This window comes from Somniosus microcephalus, chromosome 13, assembly GCF_052327205.1.
Source record: "Somniosus microcephalus isolate GS21.2 chromosome 13, FLI_Smic_1.0, whole genome shotgun sequence".
Taxonomy (NCBI): Eukaryota; Metazoa; Chordata; class Chondrichthyes; order Squaliformes; family Somniosidae; genus Somniosus; species Somniosus microcephalus.
The window spans coordinates 110987736-111004985 of NC_140999.1; the positions used below are offsets into that span (position 1 = coordinate 110987736).

The 17250-nt window shown below is 49.2% G+C and overlaps 2 protein-coding genes across 3 annotated transcripts in view; both read left to right on the forward strand.

The window, feature by feature from the left end:
* Nucleotides 1-1973: 1973 nt before the first annotated feature.
* LOC147108546 (acyl-coenzyme A diphosphatase NUDT19-like) lies at nt 1974-16444 on the forward strand. 2 transcript variants are annotated; one of them, XM_086005223.1, is made up of 3 exons: nt 2011-2095; nt 5151-6191; nt 11579-16444. In XM_086005223.1, exon 3 carries the CDS (start codon nt 11584-11586, stop codon nt 12769-12771), a length of 1188 nt encoding a protein of 395 aa, XP_085861349.1. In that variant the 5' UTR covers nt 2011-2095; nt 5151-6191; nt 11579-11583; the 3' UTR covers nt 12772-16444. The 2 variants fall into 2 exon arrangements, with proteins under 2 accessions (XP_085861348.1, XP_085861349.1); XM_086005222.1 differs by lacking the exon at nt 5151-6191 and having other exon boundaries at nt 1974-2095.
* cstf1 (cleavage stimulation factor, 3' pre-RNA, subunit 1) overlaps nt 1996-17250 on the forward strand; it is a 44772-nt gene continuing 29517 nt past the window's right edge. Inside the window, exon 1 of the mRNA XM_086005218.1 lies at nt 1996-2095. The gene's annotated coding sequence lies outside the window, so the exon portion shown is untranslated. The remainder of the gene's footprint in view (nt 2096-17250) is intronic.

Sequence of the window (17250 nt, forward strand, 5' to 3'; positions counted from 1 at the left end):
GAGGTATATGGGCAGGTGTTGCATCTCTTGCGCTTGCACGGGAAGGTGCCGGGGGAAGGGTGCTGGGGCTGATAAAGGAGTGGACTAGGGTGTCTAGGAGGGAGCGGTCCCTACGGAATGCTGAAAGGGGAGGGGAGGGGAAGATGCGTTTGGTGGTGGGATCACGTTGGAGGTGGCGGAAATGGTGGAGGATGATCCGTTGAATGTGGAGGCTGGTGGGGTGAAAGGTGAGGACAAGGGGAACCCTATCGTGGTTCCGGGAGGGGCAGGGGTGAGGGCTGAAGTGCGGGAGATAGAACAGACCCAGTCGAGGGCCGTGTCAACCACGGTAGAGGGGAATCCTTGGTTGAGGAAAAAGGAAGACATGTCGGAAGCACTAGTGTGGAAGGTGGCATCGTCGGAGCAGATGCGGCGGAGACAGAGAAACTGGGAGAATGGAATAGGGATAGATACGGTTCTCTGCAACCGCGACAGGGAGTACCGAAGGCTGTGTTGCCTGCCCGGGTTAAAGACTTCTCATGGCTGGAGAAGAACTTGGAGTGGGAAGGGGCAGATCCAGTTGTCGTGGTCCATGTAGGAACCAACGACATAGGTAGAACTAGGAATGTTTTGTTGGGGTTGGGGTCCAAATTAAAAAGCAGAACCTCAAAGGTAATAATCTCTGGATTGTTACCTGAGCCATGCGCCAATTAGCATAGGGATAAGCAGATTAGGAGGTTAAATGCGCGGCTGAACGAGTGGTGTGGGAGGCAGGGGTTTCGCTTCATGGGCCACTGGCAGCAGTACTGGGGAAAGGAAGCTGTTCCATTGGGACGGGCTCAACTTAAACCGGGCTGGAACCAGTGTCCTGGCGAATTGAATAACAGTAGACAGAGCTTTAAACTAATGAAGGGAAGGGGGGGGTGGAGAATTCAGGAAAGAGTAAATTTAAAAGCAGCACGGGAAATGTCAAGGCTCTAGAGCAGAGTAGAGTTTAGGGTAAAAATAAGCAGAGTGGGTCAGGAAGGGACAGAGAGAGTAACAAAGGTAATAGGCCATCAGTGACTAAGGTGACATCAGGGAAAAATAGAAAAAAGTCAAAACTGAATGCACGAAGCATTTGCAACAAAATAGATGAATTAATAGCGCAGATAGAAATTAATAGGTTTGATCTAATAGCCATTACAGAGACCTGGTTGCAAAATATTCCAGGATACTTAACTTTTAGAAGAGATAGGCAAAATGGAAAAGGAGGAGAGGTAGCACTGATAATAAAGGATGGGATAAAGACAGTAGAAAGGATCTTGGCTTGGAAAATCAAGAAGTAAAATCAGTTTGGGTGCAGCTAAGATACATCAAGGGGCAGAAAACATCAGTGGGAGTTGTTTATAGGCCCCCAAACAGTAGTTGTAATGTAGGGCAGAGTATAAATCAGGAAATTAGAGGCGCACGTAACAAGGGTAATACATTAATCATGGGGGACTTTAATCTATATATAGACTGGGCAAACCAAATTTGCAGTAATAATGTGTAGGACGAGTTCATGGAATATATACAAGATAGTTTTCTAGATCAGTATGTTGAGGAACCAACTAGGGAACAGGCTATTTTAGATCTAGTATTGTGCAATAAGAAAGGGTTCATTAATAACCTTGGAGTAAAGGGGCCTTTAGGGAAGAGTAACCATAATGATAGAATTTTGTATTAAGTTTGAAAGTTTAAAAAAAAAGAGACTTGCATTTATATAGCGCCTTTCACGACCACCGGACGTCTCAAAGTACTTTACAGCCAATGAAGTATTTTTGAAGTGGAGTCACTGTTGTAATGTGGTAAACGCAGCAGCCAATTTACGCACAGCAAGCTCCCACAAACAACAATGTAATAACGACCAGATAATCTGTTTTTGTTATGTTTTTTGAGGGATAAATATTGGCCTGGACACCGGGGATAACTCCCTTGCTCTTCTTCGAAATAGTGGCATGGGATTTTTGACATCCACCTGAGAAAGCAGACAGGGTCTCGGTTTAACGTCTCATCTGAAAGACGGCGCCTGTCAACAGTCAGCCTACGCAAGTTCCTGGAGTGGGATTTGAACCCACAACCTTCTGACTCAGAGGTGAGTGTGCTACCAACTGAGCCACAGCTGACACTGTAATTTAGTGAAGTCTGAAACGAGGGTCTTAAATCTAAATAAAGCAAACTACATAGGTATGAGGGGCTAGTTGGTTAAGGTAGATTGGGAAACTACATATCTACCATCATATCTTTTAATGTAGTTAAGCAATGGCTAGCATTAAAAGAATTAATGCATAATTTATAAAAAATATACATTCCTTTAAGGCACAATAACCCCACAGGAAATGTGGTCCAACCGTGGCTAACGAGAAGTTACAGATAGTATTAGATCAAAGGAAGAGTCTTATAATGTTGCCAAAAAGAGTGGTAAGCCTGAGGATTGGAAGGATTTTAGAATTCAGCAAAGGAGGACCAAGTAATTGCTAAGGAAAGGGAAAAAAGAATATGAGTAAATTAGCAAGAGACATAAAAACAGATTGTAAACCTTTCTATCGGTATGTAAATAGGAAGAGATTAGTGAAAGTAAAAGTGGGTCCTTTAGAGGCAGAGACAGGAGAAATTATAATGGGCAATACAAAAATGGCAGAGACATTAAACAAAAACTTTGTATCTGTCTTCACGGTAGAAGACACAAAAAACATTCTGGAAATAATGGGGAACCAAGGATCTAGAGAGAAAGAGGAACTTAAAGAAATCAGTATAAGTAAAGAGAAATCCCCTGGACCTGATGACCTGCATCCTAGGTTTTTAAAAGAGGTAGCAGCAGAGATAGTGGATGCACTGGTATTAATCTTCCAGAATTCCCTAGATTCTATAACAGTCCCAAAGGATTGGAAGGTAGCAAACATAACTCTGCTATTTAAGAGAAATGGGGAACTATAGGCCAGTCAGCCTGACATCAGTAGTAGGCAAAATGCTAGAATCTATTATTAGGGATGAGGTAACAGGGCACTTAGAAAATCGTAATATGATTTAGGCAGAGTCAACATGGTTTTATGAAAGGGAAATCATGTTTGACAAAGTTTTTTGAAGATGTAACTAGTAGGATGGATAAGGGGGAACCAGTGGATGTAGTGTCACACAAGAGGTTATTAGACAAAATTAGGCCTCATGCAATTGGGGGTAATATATTAGCATGGATTGAGGATTGTTTAATGGACAGAAAACAGAGTAGGAATAAACGGGACTTTTAAGGGTTGGCAGGCTGTAACTAGTGGAGTACCGCAAGGATCAGTGCTTGGGCCTCAGCTATTTACAATCTATATTAATGACTTAGATGAAGGGACTGAGTGTAACGTATCCAAGTTTGCTAATGATACAACGTTAGTTTGGAAAGTAAGCTGTGAGAAGGATGCAAAGAGGCTGCAGAGAGATATAGACAGGTTGACTGAGTGGGCAAGAACATGGCAAATGGAATACAATGTGGGGAAGTGTGAAGTTATCCACTTTGGTAAGAAAAACATAAAGCAGAATATTTTTTGAATCGTGAGAGACTGGGAAATGTTTGCATTCAGAGGGACCTGGGTGTCCTTGCACATGAATCACAGAAAGTTAACATGCAGGTACAGCAAGCAATTAGGAAAGTACATGGTATGTAAGCTTTTGTTACAAAGGGATTAGAGTATAAGAGTAAAGAAGTCTTACTACAATTATACAAGGCATTGGTGAGGCTACACCTGGAGTACTGTTTACAGTTCTAGTCTCCTTACCTAAGGAAAGACATACTTGCCTTGGAGGGAGTGCAATGTAGGTTCACTAGACTGTTCCCTGGGATGAGGGGATTGCCCTATGAGGAGAGATTGAGTAGACTAGGCCTATATTCCCTAGAGTTTAGAAGAATAAGAGGTGATCTAATTGATACATATAAAATTCTTAAGGGGCTTGACAGGGTTAATGCTGAGACAATGTTTCCCCTGGCTGGGGAGTATAGAACCAGGGGTCACAGTCTCAGAATAAGGGGTCGGCCATTTAGGACTGAGATGAGGAGAAATTTCTGCACTCAAAGGGTTGTGAATCTTTGGAATTTTCTACCCCAGAGAACTGTGGATGCTCATTCATTGAGTATATTCAAGACAGAGGTCGATACATTTTTGGGAATGAAGGGATATGGGGATAGTGCGGGATGGTGTAGTTGAGGTAGAAGATCAGCCATGGCGGAGCAGGCTCGAAGGGCCAAATGACCTACTCTAGCTCCTATTTCTTATGTTCTTAAATCTGGAGTTTTTGCAAAGTGTGGCGAGGGTGGAGGGAGCACATGTCAGCCCCCACCATAAGAAAGCACTGGGGTTGCTGGTTCCAGTAGGAGAGCACTGGGGTTGTTGGTTCCAGTAGGAGAGCACTGGGGTTGCTGGTTCCAGTAGGAGAGCACTGGGGTTGCTGGTTCCAGTAGGAGAGCACTGGGGTTGTTGGTTCCAGTAGGAGAGCACTGGGGTTGTTGGTTCCATTAGGAGAGCACTGGGGTTGCTGGTTCCAGTAGGAGAGCACTGGGGTTGCTGGTTCCAGTAGGAGAGCACTGGGGTTGCTGGTTCCAGTAGGAGAGCACTGGGGTTGCTGGTTCCAGTAGGAGAGCACTGGGGTTGCTGGCTCCAGTAGGAGAGCACTGGGGTTGCTGGCTCCAGTAGGAGAGCACTGGGGTTGCTGGCTCCAGTAGGAGAGCACTGGGGTTGCTGGCTCCAGTAGGAGAGCACTGGGGTTGCTGGCTCCAGTAGGAGAGCACTGGGGTTGCTGGCTCCAGTAGGAGAGCACTGGGGTTGCTGGCTCCAGTAGGAGAGCACTGGGGTTGCTGGCTCCAGTAGGAGAGCACTGGGGTTGCTGGCTCCAGTAGGAGATGTGGTAAACCACTGTTTGTATTCCTGTTTGTCCTGTTTGTATTCCACTGTGTACATGCCTGGACATGCCTCGGCTGACTCCTCCCACAGGTCCTAGTATAAAGGTGACTGCTCCCCAGCCCTTGGTATCCTGGACCGGTCGACCACTCGAGGCAGACCTCCATTCTGTTGTTAATAAAAGCCTTTAGTTACTCTTCTAACTCTCAGTCTTTTATGAGTAATTGATAGCGCATCAATTTTATTAACAACATTTTTATAATGGAGAAGATCCTCACACCAGCATGCCTGGACTTAGATCATCGGGAGGCGGACTCATCCACCAAGTTTACTCACTGGCTTAAGTGTTTCGAAAAATTCCTGACCGCCTCCGAAGCAATCAAATCGGACGAGGACAAACTGGATGTCCTGACCTCCAAAGTGAACCACCGAGTGTACTCGGTCATCCAAGACGCGACCTCGTACGCGGATGCTATCAAGCTCCTCAAGGACCAGTACACGCGCCCAGTGAACGAAATGTACGCCAGGCACCTCCTGGGGAGTCGTAAACAACAACCTGGGGAATCGACCGTGGAATACCTTCAGGCACTGTCTGTGCTTGGCCGGGCCTGTGGTTGTAAGGATGTAAAGGCCGCCGTGTACACAGAGGAACTTATCCGGGACGCTTTTGTAGCGGGCCACAGATCCAATTACACACGACAGCGACTGTTGGAGCAGAGTAACCTCGACCTCAACAGTGCGAGTTCAGAGGCCTTATCGTTGGATGCAGCCTACCAGGGCATGGATGCCTACTCCTCTGCACCGTGGACGCCGCGGGGAATGACAGCCTGGGACACGGTAGGACCGCCTCATAGTGCCGTGCCACCCCAGCCACACCCCAACAACGGCCCAACTACCGCAGCAGTGCCCCAAGGCCAGAAATGCTACTTCTGTGGCCAGGCAAAACACCCCAGAGCGCGCTGCCCGGCGAAAAACGCGATCTGCTCGGGCTGCGGGAAGAAGGGACACTACGCTAGCGTCTGCAGGGCCAAAGCCACCCCGAACCCCAGCAGCGCCGCGTGTGGGCCATGGGGGCCGCCATTTTCGACCTCCCCGGCCGTGTGCGAATCACCGGTACAGCAGCCATTTTGGACGCCTCCAGCCACATGGGGATCATGGACGCCGCCATCTTGGACGACAGCCGGGACGCAGCAGGCCCCCGACACCGCCTCATCTGATACCCGCAGCGACACACCGACCCCTACGCTGGCATCCGTTACACTGGACCAAGCGAGACCGCACCAACTGGCCAGTTCCACAATGGACATTAAGGTAAATGGTCACGATACAATCTGCCTTTTTGACTCTGGGAGCACGGAGAGCTTCATCCACCCCGACACGGTGCGGCGTTGCTCTCTCCCAGTCCTGCCTGCGCAACAGCGGATTTCTATGGCCTCCGAGTCCCAGTCGGCGGACATCGGCGGCTACTGCGTGGTGACACTCGTAGTAGACGGGACCGTGTACGATCATTTTAAACTTCTGGTCCTGCCTGACCTCTGCGCTGCCGTCCTGCTGGGGTTAGATTTTCAGTGCCACCTTAAAAGTGTTACGATGGCGTACGGTGGACCCCTACCCCCACTCACAGTCCGCAGCCAGCAGCTTCCAAATTGCCCGCCGCGCACCAGGTGCAACCTCTCCACACTCAGAGTCACCCCCCCACCACTGTTTGCTAACCTCACCCCCGACTGTAAGCCCATCGCCACAAAGAGCAGGCGATACAGTGCCGGGGACAGGGTTTTCATTAAAACCGAAGTGGAGCGGCTCCTGAAAGAAGGGATTATTGAGGGCAGCACCAGCCCCTGGCGAGCCCAGGTTGTGGTCGTTAAGACCAGCGAGAAGCAGCGCCTGGTCATCGACTACAGCCAGACAATAAATCGCTACACCCTGCTGGACGCCTACCCACTCCCCTCGTATAGCTGATATGGTCAACCAGATCGCGCAGTACCGCGTCTTCTCGACCATTGACCTGAAATCAGCGTACCACCAGCTCCCCATCCGCCCTGAGGACCGCCAGTACACTGCCTTTGAGGCAAACGGCCGCCTCTATCACTTCCTTAGGGTTCCCTTTGGCGTCACCAACGGGGTCTCCATCTTCCAAAGGGAGATGGACCGGATGGTAGATCAAAATGCGTTGCAGGCCACTTTCCCATATCTGGACAATGTGACCATCTGCGGCCGTGACTTGCAGGACCATGACGCAAACCTCGAAAAATTCCTCCGCACCGCCCAACTCCTAAACCTGACATATAACAAGGAGAAGTGCATATTCCGCACAAACCGCCTCGCCATCCTTGGCTGTGTTGTGGAACACGGAGTCATCGGCCCCGACCCCGACCGGATGCGTCCCCTTATGGAACTTCCACTGCCCCACTGCCTCAAGGCCCTGAAGAGGTGCCTAGGGTTTTTCTCCTATTACGCCCAGTGGGTCCCCTACTATGCGGACAAGGCCCGTCCGCTGATCAAGTCCACCTCTTTTCCCTTGACGGCAGAGGCCCGCTTAGCCTTCCACCGTATCAAGGAGGACATTGCCAAAGCCACCATGCACGCAGTGGACGAATCCATCCCCTTCCAGGTGGAAAGCGACGCGTCCGACTTTGCCCTGGCCGCTACCCTCAATCAGGCGGGGAGACCCGTGGCCTTCTTTTCACGAACCCTCCAAGGCCCGGAGACCAGACACTCCGCTGTTGAGAAGGAGGCCCAGGCGATTGTGGAGGCTGTGCGTCATTGGAGGCACTACCTGGCCGGAAAACGATTTACCCTGCTCACTGACCAGCGTTCAGTTGCTTTTATGTTTAACAACAAGCAGAGGGGCAAAATCAAAAATGACAAGATCTTGAGGTGGAGAATCGAACTTTCCACCTACAACTACGAGATCTTGTACCGGCCAGGGAAGCTAAATGAACCCCCGGATGCGCTATCGCGTGGCACCTGCGCCAGCGCGCAGATCGATAGACTACGGGTCCTCCACAATGACCTCTGCCACCCGGGGGTCACCAGGTTCTTCCACCTCATCAAGGCCCGCAACCTGCCTTACTCTATTGAGGAGGTCAGGACCATGACCAGGAACTGCCAAGTCTGCGCTGAGTGCAAACCACACTTTTATAGACCAGACAGGGCCCACCTGATAAAAGCCACTCGCCCCTTCGAGCGCCTGAGCGTCGATTTTAAAGGGCCTCTCCCCTCCTCCGACCGCAATGTGTACTTCCTCAATATTATTGATGAGTACTCCCGTTTCCCGTTCGCCTTCCCCTGCCCGGACATGACCAGTGCCACGGTCATTAAATGTCTGAACAACCTCTTCACCATGTTCGGCTTCCCCAGCTATATCCATAGCGACCGGGGCTCATCGTTTATGAGCGACGAACTCCGTCAGTACCTGCTAACTAGGGGTATTGCCACAAGCAGGACCACCAGTTACAACCCCCGGGGGAACGGACAGGTGGAAAGAGAAAATGCGACAGTTTGGAAGGCCGTCCTGCTAGCCTTAAAGTCTAGGGGCCTTCCAACCTCCCGCTGGCAGGATGTGCTCCCCGATGCGCTCCACTCTATTCGGTCACTGCTCTGCACTGCCACTAACGCCACCCCTCATGAGAAAATGTTTGTCTTCCCAAGGAAGTCCACATCAGGGACATCGCTACCCGCCATGGCTGACGTCCCCAGGGCCGGTCCTACTGAGAAGACACGTGAGGACCCATAAAACGGACCCCCCTGGTCGAGAGGGTCGACCTCCTCCACGCCAACCCCCAGTATGCTTACATCGCATACCCGGACGGGCGGGAGGACACAGTCTCCGTAAGAGACCTTGCACCCTCGGGGACCACAGTAACCCACTACCCACTACCACCCCCCCCCCCCCCCACGATCCGATATCCAGCCCCAGCAGACGGCAGGCCTGGGCCCCGCGACCCGCTCGACATCTACGAGGACGACACGCCTGTGCCACAGCCTACGCTGGACTCGACGCCGGAAGCGTCACTACCCCTGCCGTCGCCACGCCGATCACAGCGGCAGACAAGACCTCCGGAGAGACTCCAATACACTAACTTTTAATACACTTCACCCCGCCGGACTCAATTTTAAACAAGGGGTGAATGTGGTAAACCACTGTTTGTATTCCTGTTTGTCCTGTTTGTATTCCACTGTGTACATGCCTGGACATGCCTCGGCTGACTCCTCCCACAGGTCCTAGTATAAAGGTGACTGCTCCCCAGCCCTTGGTATCCTGGACCGGTCGACCACTCGAGGCAGACCTCCATTCTGTTGTTAATAAAAGCCTTTAGTTACTCTTCTAACTCTCAGTCTTTTATGAGTAATTGATAGCGCATCAGGAGAGCACTGGGGTTGCTGGCTCCAGTAGGAGAGCACTGGGGTTGCTGGCTCCAGTAGGAGAGCACTGGGGTTGCTGGCTCCAGTAGGAGAGCACTGGGGTTGCTGGTTCCAGTAGGAGAGCACCATAAAAAAAGCAAACAAAGCTTTAGGGTGCATTTCTAGACGGATAAAATTGAAAAGCTGAGAAGCTATGTTAAACTTGTATAGAACCTTGATTAGACCACACTTGGGAGTACTGTGAACAGTTCTGGTCTCCATATTATAAAAAAGGATATAGACACTGGAGAAGGTTTAAAAAAGTTAACTGGAATTATACCAGAACTGAGAGGTTATACCTATTAGAAAAGACTGAACAGGCTGGGGCTCTTTAGGCAAGAAAAGACTGAGGGGTGACCTGATAGAGGTCTTCAAGATTGTAGAAGGGGTTGATAGAGTAAATGTAGAGAAGATGGGGGAATTTTCACAGGAAGAATGGGTGGGTTGGAGGTGGGGGGAGGCGGTGGGAAGTGCAAGTTGGGCTCCAAAACCCAGCTCCAACACTCCCACTTTCACCTTTTACTCAGGTGGTACAGGGGTTGGGTGGCCAACCCGCTGCCAAGAGGTGGGTTGGCAATTTAAATATGATAATGAGGCCTGAAGCCTCTTAATCTACTTTGCAGGTTTAACTGCAAGCGGCCAGGGATCCTGGGGCTTGGGATTCCTGGCAGCTGCAATGAGGCACCACGCTTTGGGGAGCAATCTTTGTGGACCGACAGGAGCAGGAGTCCTTCCTCCCGGCGCCCCCTTAAGCTCCTCCACCAGCAACCTGCCCGGGGACAGGGATCGGATCCCCTCCCTCTGGGGTTGGGGTTCGGACCACCCCCCGGGATCGCGCCCACCCCCCCCCCCCCCAACCCCGGGGACAGCGATCAGACTCCTCCCAACGATCGAACTCACCCCCCCCACCCCCTGGGGTCGGGCATCGGACCCCTCCCGGGGGATTGGACTCCCCACCCCAAGATTGCCCCCCCCCCCCCCCCCCCCCCCCAACAGGCTTGGACTCCACCAACCACCCCCTGGGCTTGGAACAACTCCACCCCCCCCCCCCCCCCCTTGCCCCCCGCAACCTCACCTGGACCCAGCACTTAGCTGTTGCTGCGGTGTCCAGCCTGCGTTCCCCGCCCGACTGGAAGCCAGCCTGTTGATCAGGCTGACTTCTGGGAGGGCAACTCACCCATTATGTCACACGCACGGAGTTAAAATTCCACAACGTGCAGGGAAACCCGGAAATCTGGGTTTCCCGCTGTCTACCGCGTCCCCTCACACCGTGCAGGTGGGAAATGGGAAAATCCCGGCCGATGTTTCCACTTGCTGGTGAGACCAGAACTAGGAGCCATAAATATAAGATAGTCACTAATAAATCCAATAGGAAATTCAGAAAGATCTTTACCCAGAGACTGGTTAGAATGTGGAACTCGCTACCACAGGGAGTAGTTCCATTCAATTCAATTTTATTTGCCATATGTACTAGTACAATGGAATGCTTACTCCCCGTAGGGACACATCAGCTATTTTTACAGCGCCGTGTTCAGAAAGTCAATTCTTTGGCATCCAGTGGCAGTGGGAGCACGATGTCCCTCAGCCGCTCCGTCCTCCTCGTCACTGCGGCCTCCTCCTCACCATGTGGTGGCCTGCTTCTCCCGCTCACCCCACCATTCCCGGCTCCCCTCCTCCCAGTCGGACTGCGAGTCGGCGTGGCTGCTGCTGCTGCTCGATGCGCTGCGCTGCCTCTGCCCGACTCGCCGAACACATCCTCCGGTCGCCACGGCCTCCACCTCACCGTCGCCGGCTCCACGGTCCGACAGCCCGGGCCTGCTTCTCCGACTTCCGGTCCGGCCTCTGGCCGCCATGCTCGGCTCCTCTCCTCCCAGTCGGAATGCTTCCCCACTGAGGAGCAGCCAGCCGATGTGCTCTAGCGGGTCGACGTGGCTGCTGCAGCGTCCCAATGCGCTGCGCTGCCTCCGCCCGACTCGCCGAACACCTCGCTCCCGAAGCAGGGAGAGTGCACTAGCGCTGGACCGTCTCGGTCGTCATCTTGACTCCTCGAGGTGAATAGCGTAGATGCACTTAAGGGGAAGGTAGATAAGTACATGAGGGAGAAATGAATAGAAGGATATGTTGATGGGTTAGATGAAGAGGGGTGGGAGGAGGCTCGTGTGGAGCATAAACATCATGGACCTGTTGGGTCGAATGGCCTGTTTCTGTGCTGGTAATACATTGTAACACTAGAGTTACTGACGTAGAGCCTAGCAACAACTAACAATAAATTAATAGGTTATTCTTTCTTGCAGCGGAGATGAATAGGGACTTAAAATATTGGAGGGAAGCAGCTACTGTGATCTTGGCTGCAGGTGCTCGAAATCGCTTTGTGAATGAAAGTGCCACCAATACACAGATCTGTCGGCCTCCACTTTCGGTGCCTACACGAGAGAGAAATGTGGCTCAGTCATGGTTGGAGAAGACAGTGTGCGATTATGCCGTGCTTATATTACAGCGGAGTTCGAGAAGCAGTTTCATGCCTGATGCTCAGGTGTTCCCAGGGGGTGTGATCAGCTTGTCTGATTTTTCCAGCGAGTGGATCCAGATGTTCCAGCCTTTTTGTGAGCCACCCAACTTTAACCTAGGCACGGTCAGGCAAATTGGCAACAGGGCTCCAATCTTTGCAATGGACAGGAGAAAGCTGGGATCTCAAATCTCTGGGGAGGTAGCTTTCCGTATTTGTGCCATTAGGGAAACCTTTGAAGAGTCAGGGATTCTACTTGTGAAGCCGAATGCCCCATATAAATGTTTGAACGACCAAGGGATCATAAAGCTTACACAGTACGACCAAAAGGAACTTTCAAGTTGGAGGCCACTTGTGCAGAAAAATGCAGCGAATTTTATAAAAATGTGCAGAGAGCTGGACTGTGTACCAAATATCTGGGCATTGAAGGAGTGGAGTAACTGGCTGACCCCCACTTTTCTAGAGGGAAAGAGATTTGATACCGCATTCTTCATCTGTTGTTTGCAAGAGATTCCTTTCACAGAGCACGATGGTTATGAAACCGTCCTCTACAACTGGATGTTCCCTCCTGAGGTGATTGAAGGTCACCATTCTAAGAAACTCTACGTCCCTCCCCCACAGTGGTATGAGCTGGGCAGACTCTGCCGATTACCCCATCTCCAAGATCTGCAGTGGTTCAGCCAAGACCGTATGGTGGAAGGCTGTGAGCGATGGTTTCCAATCCGTCTGGTTGCTTCCGATGGCAACGCTATTCTGTATCCTGGGGATGAACTTCATCCAGAGGATCCGGATTGCACGGGGGAAAAGGACGTGAACCACAGTTCCTCGAAATCTCTGGAACAACTGCGGTTAGAGGTTACCAGACTGCACCGAGTGGAATTGCGAAGCCTGTATAATCGTACTCTGTATGTGAATATTGAGCCCCAATGTAAACATGTCCACCCACTAACGATGTACACTCAACTCCACAGTCATCTGTGAATTGTCCAATTAATATGTAAAAAAAATTGTCTGAAATAAATATCAGTGAGTGTTCTTGAAAATTATCAGTTTATTTTTGAACTTTTTTCAAATAGAACAGTGAAGATAGTAATATCAAAAAAAATGAAGCAGACTTGACAAGGCCAGGGTACAGCAGTTCCACAAATTTCTAACTGTTAATCCTGCCAGAACATTCTAGCAACTCACGGGCTCCATGAAACGTGGAGTATCTAGAGAAGCAAACAAATTTCCTCAAACTATCAAATGGGCGAAGGAACATCAACAGAGAAGCGGCCAGCCGCCCAGTGCATGCCTCCTGCAGCTGTCGGTGTTTTCGACCAGCGCTGCTGCAGGGGGTGGAAGTCAATCTTGGGGCCTGGGCGCTACCGGGGCGATGCGCACGCCAATGACATCATGATCTCCGGACGAAGGAGATCGGGGCGCAATGCTGTAGTGCCGCTGCAAAACTCCCGCCAAATATGGCGGGAGTCGATGTCAGCGTGTGCCCGGTCGCAAATCCATTTGCACCGCCGGGAGCGCTAACGGGGAGTGCAAAGGCACCCAATTTCGCCCCGTGTCTTTAGAGTGGGTACAATGCAGATTCATTAGGTTGCTGCCTGGTATGAGGAAATACAAATACAAAGAAAGACTGAAAAATTGGGTCTTTTTTCGTTAGAAGAACGTAGATTACGGGGCGATATGATAGAAATAATTAAAATTATGAAAGGATAAGAACATAAGAAAAGGAGCAGGAGTAGGCCATTCGGCCCCTCGAGCCTGCTCTGCCATTCAATAAGATCATGGCTGATCATCGACCTCAACTCCACTTTCTTGCAATCCCCATATCCCTTGATTCTCTTAGTGCCCAAAAATTGATCAATCTGAGTCTTGAATATACTCAACAACTGAGCATCCACAGCTCTCTGGGGTAAAGAATTCCAAAGATTCACAACCCGATGAGTGAAGAAAGTTCTCCTCATCTCAGTCCTAAAATGGCTGACCCCTTATCTTGAGACTATGCCCCCTAGTCCTAGACTTTGCAGCTAGGGGAAACAGCCTCTCAGCATCTACCCTGTCAACACCTTAAGAATATTATACGTTTCAATGAGATCACCTCTCATTCATCTAAACTCCAGTGAATATAGGCCCATTCTACTCGATCTCTCCTCATAAGACAGCCCTCTCATCCCAGGAATCAATCTAGTGAACCTTCGTTGCATTCCCTCTAAGGCAAGTATATTCTTTCTTTGGTAAGGAGACCAAACTACACAGTACACCAGGTGTAGTCTCACCAAGCTCTATATAATTGTAGCAAGGCTTCCTTTCTCTTATACTCCAACTCCCTTGTAATAAAGGCTAACATACCATTTGCCTTCCTAATTGCTTGCTGTATCTGCATGCTAACTTTGTGATTCGTGTATAAGAACAGCTAAATTCCTCTGAATACCAACATTCACTAGTCTCACCTTTTAAAAAATACTCTGCTTCAATATATATTAATGATGATCTGGACGAGGGAATTGGATGTAATTATCTCCATGTATCTCCAAATTTGCAGACGACACAAAGCTGGGTGGGAGGGTATGCTGTGAGGAGGATGTCATGAAACTCCAGTACGATTTGGACAGGTTAGATGATTGGGCAGAAACATGGCAAATGCACTATAATGTGGATAAATGTGAGGTTATCCACTTTGGTGGCAAAAACAGGAAGGCAGATTATATGTTGGGAGGACTCGTAAAAATCAACATTTTATTGTGCAGTACACACGTCTGTTGCATATATGACAAATAAAATTGAATTGAATTGAATTGAATGGCAATAGATTGGGAGAAGTGGAAGTGCAAAGAGACCTGGGTGTTCTTGTGCACCAGTCGCTGAAGGTAAGCATGCAGGTGCAGCAGGCGGTTAAGAAGACAAATGGTATGTTGGCCTTTGTAGCAAGAGGGTTCGAGTACAGGAACAAGGATGTCTTGCTACAGTTGTACAGGGCCTTGGTGAGACCACACCTTGAGTATTGTGTGCAGTTTTGGTCGCCTTACCTGAGGAAGGACGTTCTTGCCATGGAAGGAGTGCAGCGAAGATTCACCAAGCTGATACCTGGGATGGCAGGAATGACGTATGAGGAGAGATTGTGTCGATTGGGCTTATACTCACTGGAGTTTAGAAGATTGAGAGGGGATCTCATTGAAACCTATAAAATTCTGTCAGGCCTGGACAGACTAGATGCTGGAAGGATATTCCCGATGGTCAGGGAGTCCAGAACCAGGGGTCATAGTCTAAGGATAAGGGGTAGGACATTTAGGACTGAAATGAGGAGGAATTTCTTCACCCAAAGAGTGGCGAACCTGTGGAATTCTCTGCCACAGAGGGTGGTGGAGGTCAGTTCATTAAATATATTCAAGAAAGAGTTGGATATATTTCTTAAGGCTAAAGGGATCAAGGGATATGGGGAGAAGGCAGGGACAGGGTACTGAATCTGAATGATCAGTCATGATCTCATTGAATGGCGGAGCAGGCTCGAAGGGCCAAATGGCCTACTCCTGCTCCTATCTTCTATGTTTCTATGTTTTCTATTCCTACCTGAAGTAGCCAAATTACTATTATACCTTAGTTTGTATGTTAGCCATAATTAGTTTTAATATTAGAATATGTATAATGCAGCACCAATGTACAAGGTGGAGATAATGGGTTAATCCCTACCCTGAGTTAAACGATATACACAGATCACACAGAAACCCCACAGTGCAGATAGAGGCCATTTCGGCCCATCGAGCCTGCACCGACACACATCCCACCCGATCCCCATAACCCCTACACCAACACATTTCCCACCCTATCCCCGTAACCCCACGTATTTAATCCCCCTAACACTAAGGGTCAATTTATCATAGCCAATCAACCTAACCCGCACATCTTTGGACTGTGGGAGGAAACCGGAGCACCTGGAGAAAACCCACGCAAACACAGGGAGAATGTGCAAACTCCACACAGACAGTCACCCGAGGCCGGATTCGAACCTGGGTTCCTGGCGCTGTGAGGCAACAGTGCTAACCACTATGCCACTATATAGAGGTCTGTATTTCTTTGTTCAGCTAAAGGTGTAAACGTGATTAAATGACTTCAAGGCTGAAAGATTAGACTGCAGAGGGAAGATGAGGGAGGAGTTGGGTATTCAGGCGAGCAAGCACATATGCAGATAACGCCACTTAAAACTGGCTGATAGTAAATCACACAATAGGGTTCCAGTCTTCAAAGTCTAATTGGGATATGCTTGCTTTGCAGAGAGTCACCCGAGATCAGGCCGAATGTATGGGCCTCGCACCCTTAACCAAGTCTGCTATCTTAAGAAAACATTCAACAAGCGAAACCACCTGGCTATGGGCAAATGGCTGGCTGTAAAGTAATAAAATGAGGCCCATGGTCAGGAGGTGACAGAATTAACTGATAACAGAAATGTGGGAATGTGAGCGCAGGAAGATGAAATGTAACGGTTTATAATTGCCATTTGGCTATAACTCTGTATATGCTGATAAGCTTTATCCCCGCCCCTAGGGAGGGGAGTTTGATTTTTGTATAACTGATTGTTGCTAGGGAATCGGTGGAGTCGGATCTGAGGAGAAACTCAGAAGGTTCTCCCCAGTACTGTGAATAAAGACCGTTTTGAACCATCCTTCACTCGAAGTCTGTCATCTCTACCAAAGATAAGCGTCGACTTTGTATATCACTTAGTCCGCTCTGAGGGGGAAAGGGTTAAGTGTCGACCTGACAACACCAGGTCCACTTTTCGGGTTACAACACTACCAAAGTGGATAATTTCACAATTCCCGCTTTATATTCCATCTGCCACCTTCTTGCCCAATCACTTAAATGGTCTACATCGCTTTGCACCCTCTTTGCATCTTCTTCACAGCTTATTTCCCACCTAGCTTTGTATGATCAGCAAACTTGTTTAAATTACACTCGGTGTCCTCATCTAAGTCATTGATATAGATTATAAATAGCTGAGGTCCAAGCACTAATCCTTGCGGCACCCCACTAGTTAGACCCACCAACCCGAAAATGACCCGTTTATTCCTACTCTGTTTTCTGTCCGTTTACCAATCCTCAATCCACGCTAATATATTACCTCCAATCTCATGACCCATAGTCTTGTGTAACAACTTTTTGTGTGGCACCTTACTGAATGTCTTTTGAAAATCCAAATGTACTATAATATACTGGGTTCCCTCTTATCTTCCCCCCTCAAAAAACTCTAATAGATTTGTCAAACACGATTTCCGTTTCATAACATTTAGACTCTGCCTAATCATATTATGAATTTCTAAGTGCCCTGTTACCACGTCCCTAATAGATTCGAGCATTTTTCCTACTACTGACAACAGGCTAACTGGCCTAGAGTTCCCTGTTTCTCTCTCTCTTTTCTTGAACAGGTTAGTTACATTTGCTACCTTCCAATCCACAGGGACTGTTCTAAAA